General features: G+C 40.6%; 2 protein-coding genes across 10 annotated transcripts in view; one reads left to right on the top strand and one right to left on the bottom strand.

The window, feature by feature from the left end:
* Positions 1 to 11,775, top strand: part of JARID2 (jumonji and AT-rich interaction domain containing 2) — a 226,744-nt gene extending 214,969 nt beyond the window's left edge. For all 7 annotated transcript variants that reach the window (XM_072853326.1, XM_072853332.1, XM_072853331.1 and 4 more), the window contains 4 exons: positions 4,730 to 4,860; positions 6,916 to 7,099; positions 8,658 to 8,765; positions 10,920 to 11,775. In XM_072853326.1, coding sequence (XP_072709427.1) covers positions 4,730 to 4,860; positions 6,916 to 7,099; positions 8,658 to 8,765; positions 10,920 to 11,096 — 600 coding nt within the window. In that variant the 3' untranslated portion in view covers positions 11,097 to 11,775. The remainder of the gene's footprint in view (positions 1 to 4,729; positions 4,861 to 6,915; positions 7,100 to 8,657; positions 8,766 to 10,919) is intronic.
* Positions 11,776 to 13,228: 1,453 nt separating this feature from the next.
* DTNBP1 (dystrobrevin binding protein 1) overlaps positions 13,229 to 16,347 on the bottom strand; it is a 72,697-nt gene continuing 69,578 nt past the window's right edge. For all 3 annotated transcript variants that reach the window (XM_072853334.1, XM_072853335.1, XM_072853333.1), the window contains exon 10: positions 13,229 to 14,453. In XM_072853334.1, coding sequence (XP_072709435.1) covers positions 14,206 to 14,453 — 248 coding nt within the window. In that variant the 3' untranslated portion in view covers positions 13,229 to 14,205. The remainder of the gene's footprint in view (positions 14,454 to 16,347) is intronic.

Below are 16,347 nucleotides of genomic sequence, written 5' to 3'. Positions count from 1 at the left end.
ACATTAACTTAATTTTCATTCTGTGATACTGTGACCTGATTTTTTTATAGTGACTCTCTTTATATTACTAAACAATGTTGTTTCATTTCATGTATTGAATGACTGCTCAATCTCCTTTAATATATGGAAAAATGAAATTCTGCATCTGAAATTGCATTGATTTCAGTTTATAAGGACTTGGGATAATTGTTGGAATAAAGGAGTTTGTATAAAGCCTGTGTAGAGGGACAGACAGGTTTCACCGAAACCATACGTGGAACCAGGTTGCTGCCTTCTAAAAAACACCTTGAGAGCTCTTCAAATTTTAAACTAAGGATGCGGAGAAGATTTACAGGTGTGGTGGAAGAGTTTGTGTTTGGAACGGCAAAGGGGTAACTCCATATCCTTGATTAAGACACTGGGCAAAGTCAGTAAAACTCAATTAGGAAACAGGGTAACAGAATATTGGACTAAACGAATGCACTATGGTCTAGAGGTTTGGAAATAAGAAGGAATGTCTGGTTTTAAAGGAGGCCTTTGGTGGTATAGGGCCTACCAGAAACTTGGTGGAAAGAAGAGACTCAGCCGGTACCGCAATACAAGAGGAAGAAGTACATAGGAAAGATGGAGTTAGTCATCCAGTTGGAGCAGCACTGCTGCATGCAGAAGAGAGCTTATGGTCAAATAAGCCAGGTTTAACTCTGTCACCAGTGACAGAATCCCTGTGCATTGATCTTCCCATCCTAAAGAGAAAAAGCATGGTATTAGCACTCTGCTCCTGAGTGTCCAGCCAAGATGCTGGCAGGGGCTTTATATGTATCCCCCCCAAGTTTTAGTTTGGGTGAGGAAGGTGCCTTTAAAATGCCACACAGTTCCAATTCCTTGGTTCCTGTCACAGAGCTGTCTTAGCCTGAGCAGACTAGGTTGCTTTCAGATGAAACCAAATGGCAAGAGACACTCCAGAAGTGCACCTGATCTATGTCCTCCAAACACTGGTGGTGGTGTGGCCACAGGACCAGGCTAGACTGCTCTGAAGTAAAGCCATCAGCTTTACACACACGCGTCCTGTGGATGTTTGGGTCCTCAGCATCTACTGTATCACTCCGCACATCCACTCCTCCTGCTTTGCCATACTGGATGGTGTGTAGATGTAGCCTGTGTTGTACTAAAGGAGATGAGAGAAGCTGTGAGGACAGGACGTACGATGATAATGGGAAATGCTGGTCTCCTCCCCCTAGCTTGGACAGTGGTTGTGTTGGTGTGTTACAGCAGAACCGAACTAGCTTCAGGGAGCAGCTAGTCAGGAAATCCACATGAGAAGAAACTGTCGTCTCGCTTCTCAGCAATGGTGGAGCCCAGTTCAAAACATAACTATCAAATAGCCATGTTGTGATGGTGAGCAGAGATTAAGAACCTTGAAAGAGCAGTAAAACACAAACTATCCACTACTGTGGTGTTTCATTTCAAAAGACAGCCTCACATAATACCAAGGAAGCTTGTTAAATTGAGAATGCAGAAAGAAGGGCTAAGTGTTTGCATGCAGCATAGAAATTGTTTAAAGATGCCGTGCTGGAGGCTCACAACACATGCATGTTGCCTAGCAAAAAAAAAATTTCAAAAGGCAAACCCCCACTAAACTTGGCATGGCTAAACACTAGGAGAAAGGAGTCTGTTTTGAAATGAGACCAAAAAATCCCTTTTGTGTCCAGAAGATGAAAATGCAAATAAAGCAACCACTTTAGCAAGATGCATATAAATACACACAAATACAGACCAAAAAGAGATCTCAAAGAATAACTTTCTAAGGGCCAAAAGAAAAAATAAATGTAGAAAAGAATGAGACTGGGACAATCAACATGGCTTTTGCAGTGCGGTCATGGCCCCCAGGCCTTGAAGCTTTTGGAAGGATGTATGGGCAAAGAGATCCAGCTGACAGAGTCTGTGAGCATTTGTGGAAGACTTTTGGCGAGGTTCCTCGGAAAAGGCTCTTAAAGAAATTAACCTGCCATGGGTTGAGGGGGGAAGTTCACGCATCAAAAAAAGAACTGATTTAAAGAGAAGCAGAGGATGGGGAACAAATGGTCAGGTTTTATCTTGGAGGGAGGTCTTTCTGCATTCCTCAGGAATTTGTACTAAGACCAGTACAGTTCAACATATTCGTAAGTAACCTAGAAAGGGAAGTGACTAGCAAAACTAATCCTTTATACTGAGGATATTAATGGTAATGACAACAAAAATTAAAGCTATGAGGTGTTACAGAAAGATTTCATGGTACTGAGTGATTGCAGTGAGAAAATGGGTTGATAAATGACTCGGGAGTAAAAAATAATCCTTATTTGACAGACACAGCGATGGGCTCTGAACGAGCTCTTGCTACTGAGGAGAGGTCTTTGGATTCCTGTGGAGCTGCCAGCCAAGTGCTCTGGAGAGGTTTTAAAAAAAAAAATCTTGAATGTTAGGAATTGCAAGGAGAGAATAGAGAACAAAGCAGAAACATCGCTATGGGACTGTGTAGGCTCTTGGTATGGCCATGGCTTGAATACTTGTGCAATTCTGAGTCCCTAATTACAAAAGGAATAGAGAGGAACTAGAAAAAGCACAGCAGAGATCGATGATTAAAGGTATGAATTAGCTTCTGCATTAAATACAAGAGGACTACTCAGCCCGGAAAATTAATGACCGAGACACGTATACAATAGTAAGATCGGATCACAAGTGGCGGAGTGATGATAATTGTAATATGAACGTTCGCAGTCTCTCATGACAGTGAAAAACGTGTCATTAAAAGAAATGATTAGGCAGTAGGTCAAAAGCAAACAAAAGTATGTTTTAAAATACTTATCGGTGTATTTCAGTACTGTATGGAAGAGAAAAACGTACATGAATTCAGAAATTCAGATAAATGCACAGATCCAGTAAGCTGTGCTAAACACAGCAGAGACCCATCTGGGGCTCAGGAGGTCCCTGAGCTGCCAGCCAGCAGGAGCGTACCTCGCTTTTTTCTCTAGCCACCCACTGTGGCCTTTTATCCTGGCTGTGTGCGTCACCTGTGCGGACTGTTGATCTGACTTGGAGTGGCTGTTCTTATGCAGCCTCGGACAACAGGCAAAGCAAATCTAATGTGCAACAAAACTTCTCATACCACCACTCCTAAAAGTGCAGCTGTTCTGACCCCAGACAGGCTCTAGCAGAACCTTCTGAAGAACGCTTTTCTTACCTGTGACCCTCTTTTGAATGCTTTTTGGTCAGCAAAGGTTACTAATCCATTTTATTATATATATTAGTTATCGCTTCAATGCGTGCAATCAGTGCTATTAAAAATGATGAAGATTATGATACATTGGTTCTGATAAAAGAAATACCAAAAGCATGTCATTAGAGTTACAAAACAGGGTGAAAAAAATTAAGGTTAAAGATGAATCTTCAGTTTTGTTTGTGCCGAGTAGGTATTTGGTGGGCTTAACTCCTAACCAAAATGGCACCTTCGCATTACTCTCCAGTGTTAGCGTCATTTGAAAACTCTCTGACTCTATATAAAACAAAACATACCTCTGCAGACACTGGGAAAACTCTAGACTTTTCCCGACTGCATGGTAAATCAAGGAATTTGCCTACATAAGAATTCTCAAAAGGGTTTAAGCTACCAAAATCAGTCAGCTTGTATTGACAGGAATGAAAGACGTAGCTTTAAAAGCTTACACAGAGAGGAACCGGTAACAGGCAAAACTTAGCAGAACTGAAACCCCCTCTTTTGCCTCTTGTCTCTTTTCCGTGACATCTACCTGTTTTGCTAGTTGTTGTCTTTTTGACCTGTTAAAAGATGCAAAATAACAGCAGTCCTGAGCTTCAAGCAGATCAGAAGACTAGAACTTACTGGATAGCTGAGAGTGCCAATAGTGTAATACTGAGCTTAAGTGATTGTGTTACTCCTCTTGGCCCCCACAGGAAAAATGAATTTTTAGGGAGAGAATTTCGAGGTGTTTGTTGGTTCCTCCACTTCAGTGAACTGCATGATAATCTATGCCTGGGCATCCTTCTCTTTATTTTTCTCGTTTTCTTGACATTTCTCTTGTCCTTGTCTTTTCCACTGATGAAGTTTGATTTTCTTTTTTGAAAAAAGGGTATACCTGAAATGTGGGTGACACGGGAGTATTTGCAGTTTGCTTCATTCTCTTTGTATATGCAGACTTTGCCTATCTTTTCTCTGCATTAAATTTCACAGTAAAGCATATTAAGAAAAGATAGCATACAGATTGATTTCGTAGCTTATATGCCATCATGCATTGCAGGTACTTGTTTCCTCTCTACTGGTGACTTCAAGTGAAAAGAAAATGTTAGATATAACGGGCACTAGGGTATTCTTCGAGAAAACAGTTGATTGTGACTGTCTGGTAGCATGCGTTTGGTTTATGTTTTTGAGTCTTTTTCTGTGGCATTGGTTCACCTAAAGCACATGCAGAAATTCTGCTTTCATAGTCCTTTTGGAACTATGAAACAGGAAGACCTATTTCAGCAAAGCACTTGGGCACCTGGCTTTCCACTGAAGGGACTGATTTATAATCAGCATTTATTTCAGTGTGAAGTTAGTTGGATGTAAGTTAGGAACATAAATACTTTGTTTAATTTGGACTATAGAAATCTCTTACTTTTGGTTGTTTTAAAAGGCTACCTTTTGCTACATTGAATTCATTCTTCATAACTTTTTATTTTCAAATTTGCTTACGAACTAATTTGGCAATTTCTGTCCCAGGAAATGAAGAGACGACGTATAGCCAAACCATTTTCAATGGAAAAGTTGCTTTATCAAATTGCAACAGCAGAAGCAAAAAAGGAAAATGGACCGACTCTGAGTACAATATCATCACTTCTTGGAGAGCTCAGGTAACGAATTGGGGGCCTGTTGTACCTATTTTGTTTTCATTGACAGACTCCAGAGGTGGATGACGTAAGTAACCATTTCAGACTCGTCTTTCACCTACTTAACCAAGCAAAAGCCCAGCAAACATACTTGAAGACAGCCACATGTGGAAGAAGCAGTTTCCTTGGCTGTATCTGATGTGAGAGTGCCCGTGGTTAGGATGTCTTACTCTAAGAATTCCCTACTTTGGGCACCATCAAAGAATTAAAACTACAGTTTGCCTTGGGTTTTTATTTTGTTGATTCTTGGTGCTGAGACTCAAGGATTCCTGATGTGTTAGGTGAGCTACATGGTGCCAAGTGGTTAAATACTTTTCTTCAGTTTTTCAACCTCTTGGCATCAGTAGCCACTGTCAATCCATGCCTGTAATGGGTTTTGCACCAGGAGCCCTTGTCTTCAGCATCAAGATGGTTATACTACAGTTGCAGAAGGTACTTTGTATACAGAAAGTCATCTTGATTTAAACCACTGAATAAGTGAGCAGCTTATGCATGGGTGCTAACGCATCTTGCATTAGAACTTGAATGTTTTAAAGAAGAAAAACTTCACGCTCCTTTTTCTTTCCAGTATTAAGGAAACATGTTTAGGGTTTCTCTTAAGATAGGTAAAAAAAGAAAATATAATGTTGCCTGGCTTCCTGTGTAATGATCTTCTCTTTTGTTCCCTACCATGTAGTTGCTACCTATCTTTCAAGTTTGTGACAACTGGTACTCGAGATGTCAAGAAAGTTTTGATGAATGGAATCTACAAACTGTATTTAACTAACTAGCATGTTCATTTGGAAAATTTCCAGTGACATATTGAAGGGGAAAACAGCCCATGTGTTGTTTTAGTGTTCAGAAAGAAATGCAAAGAGGTGTGCTGACTGCTTTACCTGCAGCTGGTTCCCCTGTGGGAATAATCACTTCCAAGTGCATTTTTTTTTTTTTCTTGAAGAGGAAAAGTCTGCAAGTGCAAAAGGTGAAACAGAAATGTTGGTGCTTGCTGTTAGACCATCACATCGACCTCTATCAGAGTGGTTCTCAAACTTGTTCTTATGCTTAGGTTGGAATTCTCTGGAGGATATCGGTCCTTCCTGTGGCTGCTTATGTAAAACAAAATCCCAAACAACAAAACCTGAAAAAAACCAACCAAAGTGGAACACTGTACCATATTTTTTTTCCTTTGTTTTGTTTTGCTTGTTTGTTCTGTGTCTTGCTGCCTCCTCTCCTGATCTGCCTTGGTTGCTCAGTTTGCCCATGCCATTTGCTTAGCTTGGCTCTTCACCCATCTTCGGCTGTGTCTGGTGGTGAGCTGTTTTATTCTCCCCTTCCATCTGCTAAGCTCACTCCACACTTCCTGTCTTCCACTCAGCTCCAACCCAACCTGCTCTCCTAATGCTGTATAGTTCAGCATAGGAAGTATTGTCCACCTTGCGGACGCCATGGGTGAAGGGCGGCTAGAGGGCTTAGTCTTTACTCTTAATTGACATCTCCTTCTTTTTCCCCTGAGTGTACAGCAAGATCTTCGTCTTTTGGCACAATCACTTGCCCTGCTCCCCCTTTCCTGCCTGAAGCACCTCACGGCAGCAGGTCCTTGGTTCATCTCTGCCTCCTGATGAAGGTGGCTATGTTACTTCTGACAGCAACGGCTCCTCCTCCTCAAGGTGGCTTTTGGCAACTTCAGGAATGACAGTCATGTTAGCCACATCTCCCGACTCTCCACATGGCCCCGAGCAACCATCGACCTCCAGGAAGTACTCAGCAGTCCCCAGTTCTCTGTGGAGCAGTTTGAGAACCACTGGCTTGATACAGTGGTCGCTGTTAAAATCCGGAGATAGCTTTTGCAATTAGGCAGCGTTTCTGTGGTGCTGGCTGTCTCTCACCATGCGTAGGGAATGGCACCAACCTCCAACAACACTCAGGGCTTTGCTGTGTGGAGCTAAGGTTTCAGTGATGATCGTGGTAAAAGGGTGATTATACATGGCTTTGTGGTGGTATGAGGCGATGCCGATGGCTAATTGCATAAAACATTCACAGGGACACGGAGCTGAGGCAGCGGCGGCAGCTTTATGAGGCAGGTCTCCATTCTTCAGCGCGCTATGGCAGCCACGACAGCAGCAGCACGGGGATGGATGGAAAGAAAAAGCCTCGAAAGTGGTTGCAGTTAGAAACGTCAGAGAGGAGATGTCAGATTTGTCAGCACCTGTGCTATCTTTCCATGGTGAGTAAAATCCTTTGCCACCGCTGGGGTACTGTCCCCCCTGTTCTAACATACTGTAATGGACTATAAGCATTTGAGAGGCAGCACGTGATGACAGAGTCATCTCATGCACTCCACACAAGATGCAGAGATGTTGATTTGGTTTGTGTCAGAATGTTTATCGCCTTGGGCAGCGGTGACAGAAGACAACGGTTAGTGTTAGCTAGCTTCCCTCCCCCTGTAAAGAATGGATAAACTAGTCACTCAGCCGCTCTTAGACGCCCACAGGCACGTCTGCATTGCACTAGGAGGGGTAACACAGATACCTGCGGGTTGCCAGTAGTAGAAAGTCATGGCAGAACCGTTCTCGGGATGAGCTAGCAACTCAAATATATGCCCTGAGTCTCAGGCATGCAGCTACAGCCCGTGCTGCGACAGTTTCCCTGCAAGTCAAATCTGCAGGGTAGATATATCCTATTTATCAAGCCAAGATGCTGTTTGCCAACCTGTCTGTTCAGAAATAGAAGTCATGCACATAAACTTCCTCTCTTTTTAGAAGTAATTCCCTACTGGCTTTTGAAGGTGTGCTAACTACTGTGGTGACACTTTCAGGTTTTTAGCTGTATGCAGAACACCTAGAAATTCAGCAATTTCATTAAAAATACCAAAAGCCCCTCCCACAACCCTATGTACCACCCAATTCCAAGATGAGATATTTAAATAAACATAATACAGTGTGTGTAAGAGCATATTCAGTCCTTTTTTCTGTCATCTTTTGGGTTTTTTTGGTTATAAATGTTAGGTTTTTGATGGAAGTACAATGTAACTGTTAAATGATGAGATGTAGCCGTTTCCCTCCCTAGGATAGAATATGCGGAGTTTATACATGTCTTTAGACCACTGAGCAGCTAGGACATGTTTAAGCAGGACTAGTTTGAAGTAACTTTAAAATGAGTTTGTTTAAAAAACCAACCAACCAGCCAAAACCTCTTAATTCTGGTCCATTTGCTCTGGAGTAAGTATAATCGAGGGAAGGATTTTTCCCTGTCATTCTTAACAGTAATAAGGGACAAAAAGTCAACTTGGTTGTCAAATTCCAAGCTGAAATTGTAGGCTTGGCAGGTAGCCAGCTGAGCAAATGTGACTTCTGCTGAATGAGACAGTAGCTGAGGAATCCTGTGGCTAAGCTACTGATTTTATCCTTACTCAAGACAGCATTTAAAGTAATGGGAAACAGCTGCTTTCAGGAAGTCTTTAGGCTACATATTAGATACCAATAAAGCTTTATGCATATATCATTATTTGGATTTGGTCTTCATTACTGTTGGTGGTTTTTTAAAAAATGGTATGTATTTGCCAGCATTAGCACTCAAAAAGGGATATGTACTTTCTTCTTCTTACACATTCTGAATCATTTCACAATGTGTAATGTTTCTTGTTTATGCTTCCTTGCACTAACTTGTAGTAAAATACAGGTTTAATAATTCACACATTGCAATGGGAAATACTGTGTGTGTAACATGGCTACAATTTGGAGCTTACTGCACTTTTCTCTCTCCCCTGCCCCACATTTTTATAGGTTGTACAGGAGAATGAAAATGTTGTCTTCTGCTTGGAGTGTGCCCTGCGGCATGTGGAAAAACAGAAGTCTTGTCGGGGACTGAAAATGATGTACCGTTATGATGAGGTCTGTATGATATAGCTTTGTGATGCTGGTGAGCTTTGATACTGAAAACTTGGGACTAGACTTAGCTCTGCCTTTGTCCTACCGAGACCTCAGGAGACTGTGCTTTGCTGTTTGGTTCTGGTTTTGTGGTTTTGGTTGTGGTTTGTTTTTTTTTTTTTTGGTGTGGGAAGAAGGCACTTTATTATGAGCTAAGTAAAAGAAATAGAGGGAAACATGATTACAAAGATGAAAGCTGAAGCGTAAACTGCATGAATATGTGTTACAAAACAGAGAAGCTGTTTAATGCTTTGGGATGCTGTAGAACGTGAGGCTATGCTTTGACTGTTAATTTATGATAACTTCTGTGCTTTAGGATAACTTCTCTCTGTTGCTAACTGAAGGTTCACGCTGTCTTACTCCAGTCCAGCCTGAACCTTCTTTAAGGCAAGCTGGCAGAGTACTTGCAGATGAGAGGTCCAGTAACGGCTGAGTGGCTCAATGTGACAATGAATAATCACAGAACTCAAGTTGGTGATTTAGGACTGTGCCTGGGTTCTGGGCTAATGCTACACTGCAGTACAGTCAAGCGATGCCTCTTCACCTGTCTAGTTAGCTCTGTTTGTGGATGCCAGTGTGTGTGAGGGGATGGGTGGGGAATAGAGAGTGGGGGAACATTCTACTGTTAGCATGAGCTGTGGATAGTGAAGCAGTGGGAGAATTTACAAAATCAGCTCTTAGAGATCAGTGCTGGTACACGTAGCTTTTTGCGATGGGCTTCTCAGCAGTTTCTGATATATGCGCATAGAGGTATGGGGAAAAAAACCAAAAGGTCAAAGTAAGTCTGGGGCAGATCATGCCCTTGCAGCTTTGTTCATTTTTAATTGTAGACTCTGTTCTGGTATCAGGTACTGTAGAAAGAAACAATAGAACCTAAGAAGCCAAGACAACAGTGCAACTGCCTTTGTAATACGATAAACACCGAAGTGTTTCAGGAAGTTACTCAGAAATTTTAATGTATTTCTCTTATTCTTGAGATTATTCAGTCCCTTACATCCTTTCACAGATCTGTTAATACTATTGAGGTTTTCAAAGCCACTCTTTACAGCAGAACCACATACAATAATTATTTTTGCTAGGTTTTATAATTACAAAGTAGATATTTTAGGCTGTGTTGGGAAAGGCAAGAAAACCTCTCCTTCAGTACTGGATGATGATTTTTTTTCAAATTTAAAAAACTCTCCTAAAGTTTCTACATTTCTGAAAGATACTAACTGCATGCCTGGTTGGTATTACAGGATTTTTTTTGAGGGCTGTGAATGGGGAGAGAGAGAACCTGCATGTCAAATGCCATTTGCTAAATCTATTTAACTGTTAGGTAGACTTAATTAAGAGGCTGTTTCAACTTTGCACAAAAACAACTTCTCTACATTCTTGCTAGGGTGGGACAGCCAGTTCAGAAAAATCCCCCCCTACTTCAGCAAATCCCTGAATGTAATGGCATTAGGAGTGGGGGTGTAGCCAAGACACTTCAATGTGCAGTTCAAGGACTCCTGGCTCTTGCTCATTATAGTGCCATGGTCCTGTAGCCCTTTCTCTATGCGTGGGCTCAGAGCACCTGGACACCCAGAGATCCTAAAAAGCATTAAACAAAAGTAACATCCTGTGGCAATGACAACAATGTCACAAGGAAAAAGTGGAATCTTTTTCTTAAACTTTAAGGAAGCATTTAGTAAATAGTAAATTATAAGCAATGTTACTGTGGATTTGAATTTATGGCATTTATAACTTTGTTCAGCAGTAGGTTTTAAATTGTATCTGAAGAACATTTCTGACCCTAGTGAAGTAACCTTGCAGCCCAGCTGCTTTATTCTTGCTTAGTGGCCAGAGCTCAGACATTTCTAGTTCTGCTGATGACTGCCTTTAAGTTTGGAGGGGGGGGAAGCTTCAGGAAGGGCAGTATTTGGATGTCTGCACAGTACTTTTTACAAAACTTCTGGTTGTGAGTAAGTAAGTAGTGTATGAGCCAAGCTTCTGCACAGTTTGTGAATATATAGATCCCCCCCCCCAGTTAAGCGCTTTCAGTCAGAAAGGCAGCACTACATCTCTGTCCATCAGAAGTGACTGGAGAAAGAGCAGATGCTAATTTGTGTTTTGTTTTTCCCACTTCCTGAACAGGAACAAATAATCAGTCTAGTCAATCAAATCTGTGGAAAAGTATCTGGTAAAAATGGCAGCATTGAGAACTGTATCAGCAAGCCTACACCAAAAAGAGGACCTCGTAAGAGAGCTACAGTTGACGTGCCATCATCTAGGCTTTCATCCTCCAGTTCATCCAAAAGTGCTTCAAGTTAATCCTGAAGATGCCAACACTCTCATTTTGTCAATTTATATATATTTTTTGTAATTATTATACCATAGTTTGGAGTACTTGCTGTAGAATACAAGCTGTCTTTGCACTAGCTCTAAAGAAGATTTTCTTCTGGTTTTAGAGAACTAATTTTGTTTTAGCATTAAACTGTTGAATTTTTTTTTGTACTTAGAATAGATAGATACAGCAGTCTGATTTTTTTAAACTGCCGTATGTTCACTGTTTTAAAACAGGCAAGGGGCTGATAAAATATTAATTTGTATTGTCCCTATGGCTGAAAAAATAAAAAGCCTTTTTGGTAACTGTGAAAAAAGGCTTTTAACCCATTTTTTGAATAGGTTAAAGTTTGATGTGTTTTATAATTTGTTCTCCAGTCATGCGAGCAGATTTTTCTAGAGAGAAAAGGGATAGGAGACAAAAACTTGAAAGAAATTGCTTTACTTTGGCTGTCTTTTATTCTGTCACGGCAAGATGAGTTTTGTAATTTTTTAAATTGGAGAATACACACTTTCTTTGAGAGGTTATGGCAGCTGAAGATGGACTTTGTTTCCTAACCGTAGGCAAAAGGAGGAGATTTGGAGTATGTTCTCTTTTACCAGCACATCACTATGCATCTGTTTTGAGGGGGAAAAATAAAAATTAAAAAAAAAAAAAAAAAAAAAAGGAGAAAAGACTGCCTGCCTTGAGGAGTCATGTGAGGGAAAACTGTGCCTGATTTCATTAGGAAATCCATTCTGTTATTTTTTGGTGCTGTTGGCTACTTTAACAAAAACCCTTCAATAGCATCCTTTAAAAAAAAAAAGAAAGAAAAAAGAAAAAAAAGTGATTGAAGCCATAAGTGCTTCTTTTGTCATAGACGTGCAATCTTTCTAACATTCCATTTCCATTCCACTGCTGTTTTTCACACCTTTACACAGTCAAGCATTAATTTTTGTTTTGAATTTGTTTCATTATATGATCACATTTAGAGCCACTAGCAGGTCTGCATATTTCTTTTGAATGTGAAAATGCATTTGCTTTCATCTTGTCTATTTTTTCCTCTTCATGTTGTAACAAAAAAAAAAATCACACCTTTTGTACATATGCCTGTAAATTTTTTAAATACTTGAGCCTTTTCTTGGGGTGGGGGGAGGGATGGTGAAGAGACAAGATGAAGAATAGCCTTACGTTTCACTTTCTTCATCGGTTGGATTGGATGCTTACAGGGTTTTTCTTGTAACATTTATAAGTGCTGCTTACATCACTGAACAACAACAAAAAATAATAATGGAGTAGCTGTTGCCCTTTTCTGGTTGTGTGTACAGTATGTGTGGAATAAAAAAGGGAAAATGTTTTCACAAACTGTTTTGATTCGTAATTGAATTCAACAATACCGTAGCTACCCATATTGCACTGAGCTTGCCAGTGGTGACTGTCAGGAAAGTCCTATAATACAATTTGTTGGTTGTTGTTGCAGAAGACTGAACTGTTTTGGAATATTTAACAATAACATAAACAGAGTCAAGTGTTTTCAAATGTGGTTGTCTGGTTTTTATGGCCTTGCTGTGTACTTTTCCCTCTTGACAGTAAACTTCTGACTATGGCTTACAGTTTGACATTTAATTTATTAGCGCTGCTCTGCTCTCTTTCCTTGTAAGGAAAGACTTCATGTTGTTTATTGCCAGTTTTTTGTTTACTTTCCAGGTTTGTACTACGAGGTTTAATAAAAAAAACAAAACTTTTTTGGACATTTTGTCTGTCTTCTGGAAAGTGAGTGAGTAAAGTAAGCTCCTTCAAGAAAAATTTCTTTCAACCAGATGCCTTGTTAAATAGTAAACATCTAACTGCAGGTAGTGAGCTTCTAGCATTCATTTTCTAGAGAGGGGTCAGGAAACACTATGTTGAGGTAACAGGAGACAGAGTGAATCCTTAAGGAAACTGGCCACTTCCCAGCCAGCGAGCAGCAGGAGATGCCTCATTTCCAACCATTAGCTTTGTCAGGGCAGGTCTTTGGAAGGGATCTACATCACAGCTCATCCTTCTACTTACGCTGTTTCTGATTACATTCTTTCCCTCCATGCATGAAGAGCAGGAGCCAGGAGCCTTCTCAAAGGAGAGCAGATCCCTGCAAATAGAGTGTGAGACTTGACAAGAAACAGGCGTTAGACATGTTCAGACCTCAGGTTTAGAGAGAAAAATGACTGCAGAAAAAAACCGGCAGCAAGATGATGACGACTATGGGTCCTAAGGTTTACAAAATGTATGCACTTAATTTATAATTCATTCAGCTTTATTTCCCTTAAATTGCTGGCCTCTTGCATCAGTGTAGTCAAACAGATGTTACCATGGAAAACTAAATTACACTGGTGCTTACCATAAATAACCATTTTTTTTCTGAATTAGTCTCCTCTGTTCACTGTCATGAATAAAATATTTGGGTAATCAAGTAAAAGACATGGTCGGGATAGAAAGACTTTATTTTATCTCGAAAGAGGAGTAAGTTTATACAATGCTAAGATATCTGCTCCACGAGGAGTGTAACATTTCAATATGCATCTCTCCTCCTTTTCAGTTTCTTTTTTCTTTTTTTCCTTAACACCTATGATAACTAAATTGGTCCTGAATAAGAAGTGTGAGAGAGTAGACACTGCTGCATTAGGAGACAAAGGCAGTAGGCAGACAGTAGGTAGTAACGAGTAGAAAATAACTTTTCATTTTGGTTTGGATCCTAAATCTTCAGTTGCAGCAGCTGAAAACATGCAAGGAACAATTTGGGTTCAGTATTACACATCAAGTCTAAGTATTTCCAATCAGCCATTTAAAGGTTAGTGGTCAAAGTAACTTGTATCTTTCCGCTTTAATTCTCTTATACATAGTATATACAACAGTTTTACTGCTCCCCTGAGCCCCAGACTACTGTTAAAGTGTGTGTGCTTTAGGCATTGTTTTTTTAAAAACCAACCTCCACATGACTGGCAATTTTGTAAAAAGGCGGTATTACTAAGTAAAAAGATCTGACTGTTACGCTTGGTTAGCAAATTGTTACACAGGCAAGCTCTTCATTCACGTGTTCATTCATTCAGAAGTCATTCTTAAAGGATATGGTTTTAAGATTCAAATAGTTTGAGAGTCACTTTCATCACTAACATCTGAAGCACCCTTTCTTTCAGTTACAGCAGCAAGAGCAGTGTCCACTTGAACTTCCTCTTCATCAGACTGAATAACTGGAGACTCTCCTTCACTTGCATCATGGCTGGCAGAATCGGTACAGGTTGACGACAGTGAAGACAATTTCTGTCGTAATTCAGACTGGCTCGGAACCTGAAGACTTATCTCATTGACGTAGGTGTTGGAGTCGGGCCCTTATAGTTGGAAAAAAAACAACAACAAAAATCAAGCTGTGGCTCAGCCAGTGAATTGAGAAATCAGTATATTAACTGAGCTCAACGTTGCTTAATGAGTTGCATTCAGGCTGTTTTGCAAAACACCATTAAAAAACCCTCCCAAAACACAAAGCTGCCTTTTGGCTTTCCTGGAGTTGATCTCAAATACAAGCCACAGGCTGGCTTTAATCTGTTTCTGGTGGTGTGTATGTCTCTCGTTCGTTCTACTATGGCTAACGCTTGAGATCCAGTAAGGTAAGATTGCAGGAGTATTAAGTCCTGACTCTGTTAAGAGACATAGCTGATGTCCAGTTTGCCTGTTAGCCAAGACCACTCAATCCTCCTAACTAACTCTGACTTTGATAAAGTCCATTCAGACTTCAGCACGTGCTGAGAATCATCACCAACAGGAAAATCCTCCAGACAAACTCTGCCCAACAGAATGACACAAATAAACCTGGGTGAAATTAAAACAAACAAACAAACAAAACCAACTGGGAGACAGGCAATAATAGTAGTCTCCTCTCCAGTTTTGAGTAAAAAAGAAGATGCAGAAGCAAAACAAATTCTTGCCCACAGCATGAAAGCATTCCTCTGGTAAAGTTATAGCATAGCTTAAGTCCACAGGAATGGGATTTTGAGACTATAGTTCCTCCATATCCTATGCAAAAAGACTTCTTCCAAGCAAGTTCAGTGTAATGGTGTTTCCTTGCAGTTTGAGAGTTCAGATTTCAAAGTTATCTTAGATCTTCTTCTCTGGACACTTCCTGGCAATAAATAAGAAGGAAAAATAGGGAAACATCTAAACACTCTTTCTGTCTGTGTGATTTGCCAGATAAAGCCCTTTTTTCCTTCCCTACTATACCTAACAAGGGTTTCTCCATAGACAGGGCACCCAGCTTCAGCACTGAGTAACCAACCTTAGTGAGAAAATAATCTTAAAAATCCTGTGGGATTTTATATAAAAAGGTTTCCAGAGGGTCGGATGGAAACAAGCTGATCACTACACATTACCTCTGCTAAGGCTGTTTGCTTGCAGAGCAGTTCACACCACATTGCCCTATGACTGGTCCCCACAGGCTTACCAAGTATCTGAGTTAAACTGTAACAACAAAACAGTCATAACAGCTTCTGGAGGCAACAGAAGCTTTTTGTACTTGACACTGTTGCTCAGGCACATTTCTTGCCCTAACTAGCTGCAATCTTAAACTCTGGACCTAAACTTGGACAGCAAGTAGTCCTGTATGTGACATTGTCTTAGCTTCTCTGGGACCCAGGAACTCCTGGGGGAAATGTGCCCTCAGCAGGTCTCCAGTTTAAGCACAAGCTGATAAACATCTGGTACAACATTCACAACTCTGACAGCCGACCAACCTGCCTGGACTGAAAGCACCCTGCCACTCCAACCAACCGCGTCAGTCCAGGAAGTCTGGCAGGTCCACCAAGTTGCTTCCACAGGTAGTACGTGAACTTACACTGAACACGGGTGATACTAGGAAGATGTTGTTAAAGACACCTGTCTTTATGTTGTGCCCACCAGCATGCATTACAGTAATTTACACAACACACACAGAGGAGGGGTTTTCTGGAGTGGCAGAGGTGAGTAAATTTTTCGGTTCAACTTACTGACTCATGAAATGTTGCAAAACCAATGCTCATAAGCTGGCAACTTTTATAGCAAGACAAATTTGGACACATTTTGTCTTGAGCTGGTTTTCATTTTTACTAGTTACTAAAATAACTTACCTGTATTCTGTGGTGTTCAGTAAAATTGTGAAACAAATCTTGCCCTGACCAAACCAGTTCCCCACTGACAGCAAAATGAAGAGTTATCTTTAAGCCATCTCATTTTCCTGAGAATGAAGACTATTGT

This window comes from Ciconia boyciana, chromosome 2 (genome assembly GCF_034638445.1).
Source record: "Ciconia boyciana chromosome 2, ASM3463844v1, whole genome shotgun sequence".
Taxonomy (NCBI): domain Eukaryota; kingdom Metazoa; phylum Chordata; class Aves; order Ciconiiformes; family Ciconiidae; genus Ciconia; species Ciconia boyciana.
Note: the sequence above shows the minus strand (reverse complement) of the source record. Positions and strands in the feature narration are given on the sequence as shown.